Source organism: Euleptes europaea, chromosome 5 (genome assembly GCF_029931775.1).
Source record: "Euleptes europaea isolate rEulEur1 chromosome 5, rEulEur1.hap1, whole genome shotgun sequence".
NCBI lineage: Eukaryota > Metazoa > Chordata > Lepidosauria > Squamata > Sphaerodactylidae > Euleptes > Euleptes europaea.
In genome coordinates, this window is record NC_079316.1 from 96,609,057 (window position 1) to 96,626,329 (window position 17,273).

The following is a 17,273-nucleotide window of genomic DNA, read 5'->3' on the forward strand; positions in this document are numbered from 1 at the left end:
CTGAGTGCAGGAGAGAGGGAAGAATCAGGTTAATAGAGGAATGGGAAGGTCCAGGATTTGTGATGGCTGGCAGCAAGGTTATCTCTAATGGATGGAAAACTCATGCATAACTCCAAGGAATAACCGAGACAGGTGGGGGCGAACATGAGTCAAAGTACCCATGCATAAACAACCTAAGACAGAGTGATTACCCAGGGGTATTGGAGAGGAGATTTAAATGAAGACTCCCTGGTTCAGAACTAACTGCAATTTGTTGTCAAGCCTAAATCAGGCAGGTTAACAAACTGTTGTTTTTTTCTTGCCTGCAAATCAGAATTCTGAACTATGATTTAATCCCTCTTTAGAATCCTGGTTCATTGACGAGAAAAACTGCTATTTGTTAAACTGTACAACATGGATGTCACAACAAACTAAGGTTAATTCTAAACCAAAAACTTTCAACCTTAGCCTGGTTTGCAAGAGAGAGAAAGGGTAGGACAATATGAATCCAAGGACTTGTAACCTCACTTTCATCACAAACAAAATCATGGTTGGTTTGTAATACTCTGCAGCAGCCAATGATAATGAAATCATTGTTTAACACTGTTCTTCAGAAAGAGAATTAAGTATACTTTTTTTAAAAAAATGTAAGAAAACACAGGCTTCAGCAACACAATGGTTAAAGGTTTTTAAAAGCATTGTTCTGTTCCTGATAAACTTGGGAGAATCTGATATTAAAAACATTCACATTACAGCCTGACAGGAGAAAATAATTACATTCTTGCAGTGGGAAACACACATAATTGCATTTTGTGTTCTTTCTACTCTGCTCCCAATCTAAGAACTTGACCTATGACTCGCATAAAAAAAAATAACTGCAGTTTAAGAAAGCAGGAAATTTGAGATACCAGACAACAAAAGCAAGGAAGTTCAGAGTTTATACTGACACTCTACTGCTCGCATGTTACATTGCATTTAGCTGTTAGGGCACATATGGTATGCAATGCAATAGAAGAATTCGCTGATCCAACCAACGCCCCCTCCCCGGCAGTAAATGACAGGGCATAAAGGGCTGAACAAGGAATGGAATGCTAGTCATAACTTTGAATTTCCGTGCTTTCGGCAATCTGTGTTGCAGTCTTGCAGCAGCTTAGGGAGATCTGTGTACCTCTCTCACGTATATTTTAATCACGATCATGCTTTTCAAAACTTATTATAGTTTACAAATCTATTACAAAAACTATAAAGAATCTGTTGCAAATAAATGTTCTCATTGTGAACATATAAAATGTATTTTCTGATTTAAGTTCAGGCTTCCAACCACCATGCATTCTTTGCTGTAATTGCCCCTCATTTGCAAACTAGCAGTGGGCAATCCACCCTGTGCTCAATTTGGAATTTGGCTTGGTAAAGTAATCTATCAAAAAAAGCCTATCAGTACTCACCCACACCAGTTTCAATACCTGCCTTGAACCCTGTGGGTCAATTTATTTTGTGAAGTTTCCCATATTAGATTTCATGTGACATTTTTTTTTTCAAATGACACTGCCCCCCAAAATGCTAAATTGCAAACTACAGGGTCCTGCGAATGGCAATGCTTGCAATATGCAGTTCTGCCTCATGGGGAAAGTGTCTCCAGAGCATTTACCATATAGAAAATAATAGGTGATAAAGAATGAATTGTAGCACCCTTACTTGTCAAAGATGGTTTTGACCTTTGGCTTTACACTACCTACTTACCATTTCTGCACATACCCAGTGTATGCTAACTGATGTGCACACCGTCTGGAACAGGTGAAATGAATTATTTTTGCTCTTTTGGTCAAACAACATTGTTGTAAAATGTATCCTTTAAAGGATGGAAGGGAGAATCCTAGTTAGAAACTAACTGGTTACCTATGACATACAAATATAGGGTTGAGTTAACTTCCCCCCGACTAGAATTCTAAACAAAGGTTAAACTCTTGATTTACAATCCCAGATTCTACAGGGAAATCTGACTTCAGTTAACCCGCATAACTGCTTTCATATGTCACAGGTAATCAAAATTAGTTTTGAACCAGGATCTTCTGTGCAAGGAAGGAAGGAGGAAAGAAAAAACTGCAGGGTGCCTGTGTGAGGATGACAAGAAACTGGATTCATGCACATCCCCATTTAATGCTGGCAAAAAGTGATGTCTGAATGCATCCTTAGCATTTACGTGCCTTTCTGTAGTCTGAGAAGTCAAAAAATCCAACAAGTATACTTCAGTTTTGAGTAACAGGCGGGAACTCATTCCTGCATTACTGTTTCAACACCAGGCTCTTCGAAGGGATCATGTATGCAAATATAATTTCAAAATGATTTATTGCAAGATGGCAGATGTTTGACTATTGCCAATGTGTTTTGCTGAAATGGGATGTTACCGGGATATGTTATCATTGTACTGACACATATCAGAATACATAAACATTGTTAACCATTCTCACAGCACTGTACACATTTAGGGTTGGATCCTGTCTAAATTCCATGCACAGAAGTATGAACCTGCCACTGAATCATGAAATGCTGCTGGTAAGGAACAGGGGTGGAAGGGCTGTCATGGATGGGGAGAAATCAATGACAACTGCCTCTCCCCTTGTGCACAGGATCGAAGACTTACATCAACAAAACAACTCTTGTTAGAGAGATCTATTCAGTGGTAGATTCTATTTAGTGGTGGTAGAATCTATTCAGTGGTGTGTGTGTGTGTGTGTGTGTGTGTGTATATATATATATATATATATATATATATATATATATATATATATATATATATATATATATATATATATTTTAATACAGTGTGGTCAAAGTAGCACTGCAAAAACTAAAACACAATTAATTTTAAAAGCAAAGACAAAAGCTAACCTCAGGTGCATCCTGGGACTTCTGTGTATTATCTCTTTCTTTTTTGCTCTTTTGGCTTTCATTTTTGATCCGTTTTGTTCCAGACAATTTTGTCTTACTTTCACTCTCCAGGGGAACATTATCTTGTTTTCGAGGTTTCACAGGCGGTAGTGGCTTATCTTCCTCTCCTTTAATAAATCTTTCATATGGCAGGATTAATCTAAAGAACAAATCATTGATCAGTACTAGAAGTTTTCACCAACAAAGGATAAAAAATGCATTGGCTATAGAAGTTTGTTGTAATAACCATTTTGTAAAACTTCAGATAAGAATGTTCAGCATCCAGAAGAACTCTGATGAGAAGCTCAGTTGTACCAAACTGCAACTTAACCCACTGAGTGAGTGCTTCCCATAGTGGGCCATTTTGTTGATAACCAGCAACTAACCCAGTTTTGCTACCAAGTACACAGTTGTCAGGAAATCACAGCCAATCCTGGTCTTCTCATGAACATACCAAGATGACAGAAATGTTTCCTATCTGCTTCTTACGTTCATACTTGAGATTTTAAGATGTACTTGTAAAATAGTGTAATGGTCCCAAACTAAACCAGCAAATAAACATGATTCTGCTTAAGCTGGAAAGATGGGGTTGATAAACAGTTGAGCTTCACTCATTCATAAGACATTAACAGGATTGAATTGGGCCAATTTGGGCCCTGGGTCTGAATTCTTGAAATGCTTTCCAAATTAGACTTGGAACTAGACACTTCCTCCTCCCCATCCTGATGTTGCCTAGTCCCATAGCTAGGCCATTTTCAGCCGTCAGCAACATAAAGATACAGGTGTGGTTCCAATGAAGCTCATATTAAAAGGCACTCAGGAACACAGAGCCTTCCTGTCCTCCTTCCCCCAGTCACCTTCTCTGAAAAAATGACACTGAAGGTTGTGGAGTAAACATGGAGTCCAGAGGGGCTGCAGTGAAGAGCAAAATCACTCCCATCTCCCTATTCTGCCTGTGGAGTTACCATGGGTGCAAGAGACCTCTGGCATTATCTTTTGGGAGGTCTCAGGAGGTAGAAGGGGCAGGGGGACATGGGGAAGATCTGCATTGGCAAGTGCCTTCTGCTGGCGCATCACTGAACCTAACCCACTGGGTCCAGTGATGTTTGCATGTTTACAAGTGGAGGCAGAGTAGAGGGGGCAGGGGCTGGGAGAAATTCAACAGAAAGTGCAGCAGGAAGCTGGCCCTCGTACAATCCATCTCCCAACCCCATGTTCCTAATAACTTTCCTATGATAACTGCAGTTACTGCACGAAAGCCACTTCTGTTATGCACTGGGTTACTCAATGCTGGCATTTCTTCCTCAAACGCCAATATTTTCTCTATTAGGTTTGAGCATTTTGGTATAATAAGCTTTTACTACCTCATCAGTATGTAATGATGAATCCACACTCGGTATCTATTGGGCAAAATATTATTCTTTCAAATGAAAACAACTCCCCCCAACAGCCATTCTAGCATAAATTTGTAGCATAAATGTCATGAGTAACACATATTTTGCGGTTGAGATTATTCTTTCTCTAAGGAAAAGACAAAAAAAGGCCAGCAGTTTTGGTCAGGAAAGAGATGGTGGACAAAGCACGAGATTGAAGATATTATTTAAATCAAATAATTTTAATTACATGACATTATCTCCTAAAGTGCACAAATTGCTTTAGAAACAACATCAAACTTTTAATTCGCAATTTAATTCTACAATGCGGCTCGTGATTCTTTAAGAAAAATAACCAATGATGAAAACGATGGTTGGCTTTACAATCTGAATCTCAACTTCAGGGATAAAAGTTTTATAACACATTCAACATGATTTAATTAATGTCTGTTTGCAGGATTAATTAAAAAAATCAGTCTAACTTCTACATACTGAACTTTAATATGGTAAATATTTTTCAGAAATAGGTTTCTGTGAAGAGAATCTACTTTTGCTTTTTAAACATAGCAATCTGTTCAAATATCAAACTTCCTTAACTGTAGCTTCATCGAAGAGTTCAGGACAGACAACTCTTTTGTTCAGACACAGATTTTTTAAAAAAATGTTTCAGAATCAGATCCAAGCCATGCAGTTTTAATTTAGATACTTTTAGATGTTCAAACACAGTTGGGCTTCAAGAAACCTGGGATTAGCTTGCTTGCTATTTCACATTTTAATAAAATGCAACATAAATTATGTTAAAATGTAAACCTAATTTATGCCATATTAGAAACAAAATTCATTATCTGAGCATGCTCTGACATGGGTATGTGCAGAGAGGCGTGAATAATACTTTCGAGCCCTGAATTTGGCAGCTGGCCAGTAATGAAGCTAAGCAACGTCCACAGGGAATATTGGTCTTCAGATCCCATTACAGGCTGAGTTTAAACATGTTACAGCTGCTAAAACTGAAAACGGCTCTCTCTATGCAGGCTTAGCGAAATAATACAGTCTGCCAAATGCTTGCTTCCCACTGTAACATTACAGTTAATGTTTATGTAATAAAAAAGAAGCATAACAAGGCAGATTAAGGAGAAAAAATACAATCTCGTTCTTACTCGAAGTAGCCAATTTAATCAGTAAAGAAGCCCAAAACATTTGAGGCACAATGTAGTATCTGCCTGGGCAGGGGTCTTTTAAGCTATGGAGATGAAGTTGGGTTTTCACTCTAAGAAATATTTACACCTTTTTTATTGTGGGTTAAAATGAAGAAACAGGCTTGACCAAAATACATTTTTAATGGCAATAATTGTTAGCATTGCAGAAAGGGTTGTTTGACTTTGGTTGCCATGGGAACACGTGGGCTACTAGCAATCTACATATTCTGTCGGTAAATGTTGCAAAAGCTGCTCATAGCTTTAAATTAGAGGATGATACTAAAACCCACCACTAGCCCTTTTAAAATAAAATATTCTGTGTGATTACCCTCCTGGTTTAAGCGGGAATAGGAACAAGGCCAGACTTGATTAAGATTACTCAACTGTTAGCACTCTTTCTGAGAAACCTTTTGTGGCATTTTTAAATTTCGTCCAACAAAAAGGAAAGAAAGGATTCTGCCTCTTTGCTGTCACAGACGCTCCCTCAAACTCATTAGGTCTAATGATAATTAGGAACCCTGGTTGACGAGTTCAACATTGGGAATACGTTTCCATTTTAGTGATTTTGCACTGAGCTCAGCAGTTGGCAGAGACACAGCAGTAAAAATACATTTCGCATAGCTGGTCAAAGGCCTACTGCCAACAGCAGGAAATCTGGAATTAAATGTTTCTTGTATCTGGAGAGCGGCATGACTAAGGTAAAAAATGAATCAAAACACAAGGATAGCTTGTTCTAGGGCAGACGCTTTGCTCGCTTATACAAAAAACGTTAATGCAGTGGTATTTCTCTACAGCAACCAGGATTTTTTTTAAAAAAGCAAAGTTAACAAGAGAACGTATGTAACTCTGTATTGTAAAGCTCAGAGGATTAAAATGAAGTTTAACACTGTGAGCATTTGCAGTTTGACAGAGAGGTTTCCATTTGTTAGAATTTTTAGCGAAATGTTTTTCTCTCTCCAGTTAGCCTGTCATGGTACAATACAATTACCCACAGGATGTGATCTTATCATCTGATTATGGGAAGCTGTTATAGTACAAGAGTAATAAAGCTTGTGGAAAATTCAACCCTTGGGTTAACATACCATTACAACATCTCTCTCTCTCTCTCTCTCTCTCTCACACACACACACACACACACATTGTGTTTAGTCAAATGTAGGCCAATAATGCCCAACACAGGAAGAATCTGGTTCTCTGCTTTACAAACAATTCCAGAAAACACCAACATGCCTGAAATATGTAGCTAGTGAATCCAACACCAGCAAAATTAGACTGTATTGGAAAATTACATCGATAGCTTGTGTAATGAATTTCCTAGGACTAAGATAATTATCGCAGGTGATTTCAATGTTAAGACTTCTGACATGGAGGTGTTGGGAAAAGATGGGGGGTTGGATGGGATAAACACCAGGGGTATGGAAAGATATCTGAAAGAGGGCAAATTCTGCCCCCTGGCGATCCCCTGTTGCAAGGTGATGTTAAAATAAAAGTGAAACCCTGGACATTAGAGCAGGAAAGGAAGTGAGGGCCGCTATGTTTTCAAGTTTATATTTAAATATGGCTGAACAAATGAGGAGTGATCCTTCAGTAGTACAAAATCTGACCATTTTGAATAACTTCTTTGACCATTTTAAATCTATTATTTTAAAACAAGTCTATGTAAAAGTTTGGAAGCCTCCAAAAAACAGTTGGTTTGATGAGGAATGTAAAGCCCTGAGAAGGTGGGTAAGACAAAAGCATAGGAGATTCCGTATATATAATCTTAAGCAAGACCTAGAAGAATTAATAGGTCTGAAAAGGGATCTCAAGAAATTGATCAACCGGAAAAAAGGAGGATACGATGCTAGGTTGGAAATTGCTGCAGGAAGCAGCTACAGCTGTCAATCAAGACCTTTTGGAAACTGATCAACAAGGCTACAGGGTGAACAAGGCTGTATGTGTCATATCGCCCCTACTGTATGGGAATAACATTTCTGTCAGCTATTTTTTTATTCCTCTATCCCATAATTCAAAGGTTCTGGATTTTCTGCCGGATCTGGAGTGGTCCCAGTTACTACTAATGATTTAATCATTTTAATTAAAGATCTAAAACTCTGTAAGGCTCTTGGATATGATTTATGTTCTGCTGAGCTTTTTAACGCCAATCCAATGTGGAGGGCTAGAATGTTGGCTCCCATGTTTTTTAGAATACATAATTAAGGTATTATCCCTGATTCTTGGAAGCAGGCCATAATTGTCCAAATCTATAAGAAAGGAAGCTTGTGGGAACCTCAAAACTATTGCCCATCAGTTTATTAGCTATAATGGGGAAACGTTATGCTGCATTTTTGCATAATAACCTATCAGCTTGGGTTTATTCATCTAATATTTTGGGAATGGATCAAGCTGGCTTCTGTAAGGAGCAATCTCCAGACGATCATAGTTTGGTTTTACAGTTGCTGGTTGAAAAATATACCAGAGCTAAAGAAGGTACTCTGTTTGTGGCCTTTATGGATCTAAAACAAGTGTTTGACTCAGCAAATAGTGTCTTTGGGGGAAATTAGAAAAAAATTAATTCATAGAAGGTTTTTATGGCTTACTTGACGATTATGCTCCAATTCTGTGGCTCAATTTCGAACAGGAATGCTTGGACAGTTAACCCAAGAAATTCTCCAAAAGGGGGTGAGACAAAGGATGTTTACTGGTTCCTCTTTTGTTTAATCTATATATAAATGATTTGACTTCCTCTCTAGCACCCTATTCAATACATGCTCCCATACAGGCAGATTGTTTGAATACCGCTACTGTTATATGCAGATGATACATTGCTCCTTTCCCACTCTCCAATAGGCCTCCATAAAACACTTAAGGCTTTCTCTGATTATTGTTTAGAAGAGAATCTACCAATACTCAAAAATCAAAAATCATGTTTTTTTTCTAAAGCCAGAAAGGTTCCTGTTTATAGCTGGTATGTTAATGGAAGTAAAGTTGACCAGGTCAGACAATTTAATTATTTGGGTACTACGTTCTAAGCTAATTTAAATTGGAAACTACATCTTAAAAATATCAAACTCAAAGCAAAAGTTTCAAGACATGCCTTGATTCATTTTTTCGATTCCAGAGGTGGGAACTATATACCTGGAACAATTAAAACTTTTAATGCCAAGGTGACTCCCCAATTACTGTACAGTATTGGAGTCCTGATTGATGTGGTTGATGAAGGCATCGATCAATCACTAATGCATTTTTTGTCTGTTCCATTGCAGGGATGCCAAAATGTGTTTCCGGGGTAGCTCTTAGAGCAGAATTGGGCCAGAAATCCCTAGAGGCCCTTGCATGGCAAAGAGCCGTTCTATTATACCGTGCGTCTAAAGAGGGGTTTATAAGCCTTTGGAAAAGATCAATTTGTGTCCTCTTGGAAAAAACGTTACTGCAAATAGATTGCAGAGGCTGGGTTTTAACCCTAATGAGGCGTACGAGATGAATGAAATTAAATCCAGGGTAACATCTCTTGATCTTAATAGTATACAGGAGAGAGCTCGGCGAGTCTGCTCTGTGGCCACTAAGTCCATTCCACAGTATGTCTTTAATTTAACGGTATATTAATATAGAAGAGCATTTATGTTGGCTAGGCTGAATGCATTTCTGGCTACGGTTACCGAAGGATGCTTTGCAGGCATTCCCTATTCAGATAGAAGATGCGTATGTGGGGGATGGCCATACAGAGACCCTGGAACATATATTGCTGTACTGCTGTCGTTCGGATGATTTGAGATGGAAATATTTAGGGTAACTTTTACTTTATAAATTTTATCTCTTCCCACAAAGTTTAAGGCAATGGTTGCTATTTGGCAGAGATAAAAGAATTACATTATCAGTGGTTAAATTATTGAGGGTGGTAATTAAATGTAAAAAGGGTAAATTTTGGGGATTATATTAGTGAGACGTGATGCTGCTTGTGGCCTTTTGGCTGTTTAAGCAATATCATTAGTAAGTTTATAATCAGTAGTATTCATTCAGAACCATTCACATATATGGACGAGAGAGAGGGAGAGATCCCTGCCCCTGAGAAGCTTACAATCTGAATTTCAATAGGAAAGGCAGAGGGGAGAAAGGCAAGGGCAAATTCGTTGGGTTTTAGTGGGGGGGGGGGTTCTGTCCAATGCTTTCATCATAAATATAATTCAATTCTTAAGATTGAGAAAATAAATTATTTATAGGATAATTAACGTAACTAGAATGTGTAAGCAGTAGTGTATTAAAGAACAATCCTTTTACAGGCAGCAGGTTTCCGAACAGCACGGGGCTATTCCCCCCCCCCCTTGGAATAATACAAGAATAACATTTTCAGCCCAGAGCAGAAACAGTAGGGAAGTCTTTGCCATCAGCCGAGCTCCTGATTAAATTCACTGACTGTGAAAAGCAAGATTATCTCATTTTAAAAAAAAATAAAGACAACTGTAAAATCAATGCAACACAGATTAACAAATCAGTGTTGCATTAATCCTGATTTACTACAATCAAAGTGATATTACATTTAATTGTAGCTATTCCCCTCCCATTTCTTTTCCAGGAAAAAAACACTAGATTTTGCTTGGCTAAACCTTGAATTAAATAGTGGTGCCTGATATGTTGGGTTTTTAGCTTTCTGCATCCTCTGATGTAATGAAAAATTCAATGTACTTCTCTGCAGCTGAGGTCAGAAGTCATCAAATTTATTACTATAATGTAAGTAATCTGGCTTTCTGTCAGCCTTTTAAAAAGGAACAGAATTGGAGGGGGGGACACGGAGGCAGATAATTTTATATTTAAAAATTCTAAAATCCTCTGGGGACTCTATCTCATCTCCAACTAAAGGCAGAAACTTCACATTAGAAAAATGCATTTCACAGCATGTCAAACATGTCTTCATCATTAGTATTTCATAAAAGACATTAAAGGGGGGGACCTCTTATACTTCATTAGCCAACATTCTTTCCTTATGCCATGGGGAAAATATAGCTCCGGACATTTTTTAAAGAGGATAAAGAGCTGTATACTTGTTTTGTATGCTGATTAATACCTATGCCAACTATAATTTTAAGCCAAACTCTGTTGAACAGAAAACAGTGGGGAAATTCTTCTTCTTAGTAATAGAGATTCGAGTCCAGTAGCACCTTCAGAGACCAACAAGATTTTTGGATTATTAGCTTCTGAGAGTCAAAGCTTCCTTTGTCAGATATAAGCTTGTATCTGACGAAGGGAGCTTTGACTCTCAAAATCTTATAACCCGAATATCTTGTTGGTCTCTGAAGACACTACTGGACTCGAACCCAGCTCTCGTACTACAGACCAACAAGGCTACCCTCCTGAAACCATCTTCAATAGGGTTACAAGACTGCACAAAAGGCAAGGAAATAAAAAACTTGAGGCAGCCACTCCCATTTTTAATGCTTAACAATGTGGCTTGATTCATGAGTTATGGGAATGCTGTGGCTGTTACACCCCTCCCGGCTCCACCTGCTGCCATTCTTATAACGTAGGAATATAGAAACCACACAAGAGGAACCGGATTGCATGAGAACAACAGCGCCACGCCCACAATGGCCTCTGATGCTACTGTAGTTCTTCTCACATAATCCTCCACCTCCCACATGCTTCCCACATGCCTCCCATTACTGGAATGGTGTCAGATGGCAACCCAGGGTCCAAAATTAAGAACTGGATGTCTACTGAAGTATAACAAAGCTTTAAATATCAGGATGAGAGCATATCCTGAGCCAGTGATTGCTGTAGCGAAGGGCAAAAGCCAACAAATGATTTTCACATGTTTGTAGCTTTGGGTGTATATATTTCTGCTAATGAAATGGGACATTTCATGCATTTGATGACGTTGGCTCTGGCTCACAAAAGCTTAAATGACAATAAGGCAGAAAGATCACATTTTAGCAATCCTTATGAAAACAGCCAAGAGCTACCAGATCATTAAATCTAAAGAAACCTTAACGAGCAATTCACAGCTTACAAAACCAATCTCCAAATTCCCGGGTAACACTGGATTCATTCATTTCCCATGATGCCTCTCGAGGCATTTCCACGTGAATGCCTTTGAATGTGTCTTACGTTCTTACTTCTCACATATTACACATTTTCAAAGGGATGGAGGAACCCCATTCTGGTCATTGCTAGTCCGTGAATGAACAATGTAATAGGACAAGGATTACAGAATTTAAAACAATGCAAACAAACAAACAAACAAACAAACAAACAATAGGTCTAGGTCATGCCATACCATAATGCAGAAAGCTGATTACAAAAGTAGAAGACAATGCAGTGAAAGCAAGGTGATAACAATAAACATTCTAATAGACTACAACCCTATTCCCTTATAAAAGCATCCTCCTAAGCTATTCCATTATACTACCATTCTAACCCCTTTATAAAAATGTCCTTCTGAACATTTATATTTTGCATATTCTGAGAAATGAGAGTAGTGTGTGGACCTTTCCTGATCTCCTCAGGCAGGCCGCCCCACAAGGCAGGAGCCCCAACAGAGAATGCACCTGTACAGGCCATATTGGATGGAGGTTGAAAATGGAGGGGAACTGGGTGAGATTTGAATGGAAAAGCTGGCTGGATCCAACCCACCATCCTGAAAATGCATCAGTCTTTAAAAGATATTTTATTTCCACAGTACTGCAGGATCTCTAGGGGAAGTCCCATTTAACACTGAAAACAGAAAAAAACAAAGTGCATTCATACTCATCCTATTTATAACTTGCAACTAGTATCAAAATAGCAGCACACATTGCAACTGGGAGCTATAACATTACTAACAGGAAGATGGGGTACACTAATATGGATACCTGAACTTGTGATGAGTGTCTAACACCCATGTTCAGGAGGATGTGAAGAGCTGACACAACACTTTGCCTGGTGTGCTTGACAATAGATGGGATCCAGTGAATGTTGGTGTTATTTAATTGTGTGTTTAGGTCACTGAATTAACTGTTATATAAATCATATTCTTCTGTAGCTTTGAAGTACATAGGTTCCTTGCACAATGATTTAGTAGGGTTGTGTATGCAAACCCATCCCAGCTCACTTATATACACTGTGAGACATCCTTATATGCTCATCTATAGGCAGCTACAGATACCATGGACCACCAAAAAGACAAATAAGCAGAATGTAGACTAAATCAAGCTTGAACTCTCCCTAGAAGCTAAAATGACCAAACTGAGGCTGTCATACTTTGGTCACATTATGAGAAAGCAACACTACTGAAAAAGACAATAATGTTAGGAAATTTGAAGGCAACAGTAAAAGAGGAAGACCCAATATGACATGGATTGACTCAATAAAGGAAGCCATGGCCCTCAGTTTGCAAGGTTGTTAGTGATAAGATGTTTTGGAGGCTATTAATTCGTAAGTAAAAAGTGACTTGATGGTACAACACACACATAGGCTCCTATATTCAATGCACACAGGGGTCAAGTAATGTGCAATCTTTAGTTCCTGGTTTTGCCAGGTAAGGCTCTCATGCTATCATGTCTATGTACATTGTACTTTAAGTATACCTCATATATATTGACAAACAATACCTGGGAACAGAGCATACATGTCTAATTCCATTATCCCACCATGCATTGTGTATCAGCACTGGAAATACATATGGAAAGGGCTTAATTCTGGCTGCATTGTGCCCATATATTAACAAAGTGAAATACATCCTTCAACTGTACCTATTTAATACAGGACAGTGTCTATTTTTCTTAATATCTATATGGCAAAGAAGGGGTCAAACGTAAGTACCTAGCAAAAATTGCATCTGCTGAACTCTTCCTTCATCTTACAGAAAAGACTGGCACTTGCTCCCAAAGATCACCTACAGTGCCATCCATATTTCTGATTGAGCAAGTAGATTAATAAGCACCTCGGTCAACACATAAGCTTGCATTGATCTAAAGTTGAAATCTAATATTTACATTTCTGGCAAAACCAACCTAGACTGCCTTTGTTCTCAGACAGCACCACCTCATTCCTTGTAGAAAGGCCCCCCCTTTCCTGTTTTAATCAACAGCTTGTACTGTAGCTAGGGTCGTGCAAAAAGAAAATTGGTAAATTTCAGGTTCGGGTTTATTGGGCCCGATTTTTTCGGAAAACCCAGAATAAGCCGAATACCCATACCGGGATTTTTTGAAGCTCCTGTGGGGGCATTTTTGGAGGGAGAGTCACCAAATTTGCAGCATGGCTGCAAAGGACTCTCCTTAGATGGTCACCAAAGTTTGGTGAACTTTGGAGCAGGGGGTCCAATTTTATGGGCCAGCAAAGGGGTCACCCCCATTCTCCAGGTATTAGCGAACTGAGCTGTCCATCGGTTTTCAGGTTCAGAAGTTCAGTGTTGCTGAGGACTGGTGGAAAGAGCCAATTGGCAATGCCTTCTGTTGAAGGAGGTAGATTCTGCCCAGGTCCAGTTTTTCTGAGACCCTTTTGCTTATGTTTCTCCTTTTAGCATGCTCTAAAAGATGCTCATCAAAAACTGTCAAGCAAGAATTGCATGAAACATTCTCCACTTTCTTTGGGGAGGGAATTTCTGCTGAAAAAGTGCATGTCAATAATTATTTATTTGGGGAAAAATCATTTTTAGTGCCCTTGTTCCCCTAGCTGGTTTAGTTTCATTTCTTACCCATGTCCGGCTGCTTCTTATTCCTCCTTCTTGGATTAGTTACATGGTTGGTCCCATCCAATCAGGGATCACATTTTGAATGGAATGACTTCAAAGTCTACCTAACCAAACAGATTTGACTGGGTGAGGGCATCTTTGAAGGAAAGACAGGACAGTCTAAAGCAAATAAAATGAACATTCTGCAAGAAGTGCTCAAAAATGGTCCAGGAAAAAGGAGGTGTTTTCCGCCCTATTTGTGAAATGCAGGAAGTACATACAGTTCAGCATAAATGCAATCTCTTAAAATCCAAGCACACGCACACACACACCAAATTCTATATGCTCTCTCAGATTTTAGGCAATTCTGCGGCAGGTGTGTACGTGTGATTTTTGTTCCCCAAGATGTACAGGGAATGGCATAAACTGATTCTTGTGGCCTACTTTTGAAACTGCTCGGCCCATGATCAGGCACCGAGTAGTCCTAAGCACTGGAAGAGAATGTCCTCCTTTAAAACAAAACAAAAAACTTTGCATCTCTTACTACTGGCTTTCATGCCGTCTCAAAAATTGCAAAACATGCCATGAACAAGTCTTGCAAAACACACACAGTGTTCTAAGACTAAAGAATTAAGAAACTTCTTTAAGGGGTAAACAATTACATTCTTCTGTCACTTGATACTTTAATTTTAATATTTTTAGTGGGGGGGGGGAGGAGAAAAACAAGCTTTCAGACTTTTCAATAGTTCTTTTGTTAAAACATCCATTACTCATGTAATTGAAAAGATGCTTGTTCAGTGGAATGCTTGAGAGTACAGTTATTTAATCTCAATGATAAAGCCCCAAGGAAAGAAATAGTAGAAAACCTCTTGTCATTTATCAAAACTGGGAGGGAAAGGAGTAAGGCCATCGCAAATAATTGATCTTCAACCTCTCTCACTTGATGGGAAATTAGCAACACAACTCACAAATTGCAAATATTTCCCAAAAGACAGAGTCCCTGGCTATTTTTAAAACAAGCAACAAGAGATGCAAGAAGATCAGAAACTGTTATTTCAGTTAATGTGTTTGTATTAATCCCCTTTTTGCTGTTTTTGGGTCTACACAAATGTACCACTAGTAGAGCGGCAGAGGTGTTTTGCACCTTGACAAACCAATGTTAATTTGTTTCAAGGTGAGCTCTTGCAGGCTTTCAATGTACTGGAGCTTGAACGAGGAAGAGCCCACTGAGGAAAGCACTTACTGGTACACACCTCTAATGCCATGAATCTCTTGCTTTCCCCAATCAAGGAAGTTATTTTACAACCGTTCTTAACATATTTTTTAATGAGGGAAGAATTAAAGAACAAACCCTATTTTGGGACTTTAAAAAACTAACATGCCAGTCTGTCTGAAGCAAGGAGAGAGAGACAAAACAGACAGCTGAGCTAGTATTCGATTTGCCAGCATGCGTGTCAGTTACACAAACTGTGAACCCCAAAGGAAACAGGTCTCACGCTGTAAGGGAAGAACGTGCTGCAACTTTCTCTTTTTATATTATCTCTAGTTCCACCCTCAAGTTTAGTGTTTGACTACACAAACCACAGCTGGTTTCCGATTTAAACAGGTCCCTCTTTGCTAAAGAGTCCAATTGCCAAAGCAGCCATTTTCTCCAGGTGATCTCTATTGGCTGGAGAGCCATTGTAGTAGCAGGAGATCTCCAGCTAGTACCTGGAGGTTAACTCAAGACAAGAAACAGCACGTAGCTCAAACTAATCAAATGTAAAGTTCTGCATTTAGGTAGGAAAAATCAAATGCATAATTATAGGATTGGGGAGACTTGTCTTAGAAGTAGTGTGTGCGGAAAGGACCTTGGGGTCTTAGTAGACCAAACACTGAACATGAGTCAGTAGTGTGATGCGGTAGCTAAAAAGGCAAATGCAATCTTGGGCTGCATTAACAGAAGTATAGTGTCCGGATCACGTGAAGTGATGGTATCGCTTTACTCTGCTCTGGTTAGACCTCACCTAGAGTATTGTGTTCAGATTTGGGCACCACAATTTAAGAAAGATGTAGATAAGCTGGAACGTGTCCAGAGGAGGGCAACAGAGATGGTGAGGGGTCTGGAGACCAAGTTCTGTGAGGAAAGGTTGAAGGAGCTGGGTATGTTTAGCCTGAAAAGGAGAAGACTGAGAGGGGATATGATAACCATCTTCAAGTACTTGAAGGGCTGTCATATAGAGGATGGTGCCAACTTGTTTTCTGTTGCTCCAGAAGGTCGGACCAGAACCAACGGGTTGAAATTAAATCAGAAGAGTTTCCATCTAGACATTAGGAAGAATTTTCTAACAATTAGAGCAGTTCCTCAGTGGAACAGGCTTCCTCGGGAGGTGGTAAGCTCTCCTTCCCTGGAGGTTTTTAAGCAGAGGCTAGATGGCCATCTGTCAGCAATGCTGATTCTATGAAGTTAGGCAGTTCATGAGAGGGAGGCATCTTGACCATCTTCTGGGCACTGGGTGTGTGGGGAGGAGGTAGTGTGAATTTCCTGCATTGTGCAGGGGGTTGGACTAGATGACCCTGGTGGTTCCTTCCAACTGTATGATTCTATTATTCTAATCACTATATTACCACCATTCAATACAGATCTAAACAGATACAAAATTCCCAAGTACACGATACATACAAAACACAAGCACGACCCAGCAGGTTATAATACCAACAAAACCTCAATGCTACCCTTCCCAGAAAGTCCGTGTCAAAAGAGTTTATAAACAATATGTAGCCGTTTCAAACCAGCTAAATCTTCAGTGACTTGCAGGCGGACTTTTCAGCTGTCACCATGCCTTGTAGAAAGCTCCGGCTAATGAGACGAATGTCTTGCCTTTTAGCCTGCATCAATAGCACTGGGATTGTGGATCAAAGACAGATGAATAGCGTAGGAACGTGTATCCCAGGTAATTTAACATGTTTCACCATAAGGCTTCTTCAGCCTATAACATTCCATAAGACCACAGAGGGTTCTTCCAACAAGTTTTCTAAAGACGCATGTAGATTTGTTGGGAGTTTTGTTGGTATTATAACCTGCTGGGTTGTGCTTGTGTTTTGTATGTATCGTGTACTTGGGAATTTTGTATCTGTTTAGATCCGTATTGTATGGTGGTAATATAGTTACTAGTTTGAGCTACATGCTGTTTC

The 17,273-nt window shown here is 39.2% G+C and overlaps 1 protein-coding gene across 2 annotated transcripts in view; it reads right to left on the reverse strand.

Annotated features, from left to right (window-relative positions):
• ARID5B (AT-rich interaction domain 5B) overlaps nucleotides 1–17,273 on the reverse strand; it is a 237,803-nt gene that overhangs the window by 4,094 nt on the left and 216,436 nt on the right. For both annotated transcript variants that reach the window (XM_056850125.1, XM_056850124.1), the window contains exon 9: nucleotides 2,869–3,067. In XM_056850125.1, coding sequence (XP_056706103.1) covers nucleotides 2,869–3,067 — 199 coding nt within the window. The remainder of the gene's footprint in view (nucleotides 1–2,868; nucleotides 3,068–17,273) is intronic.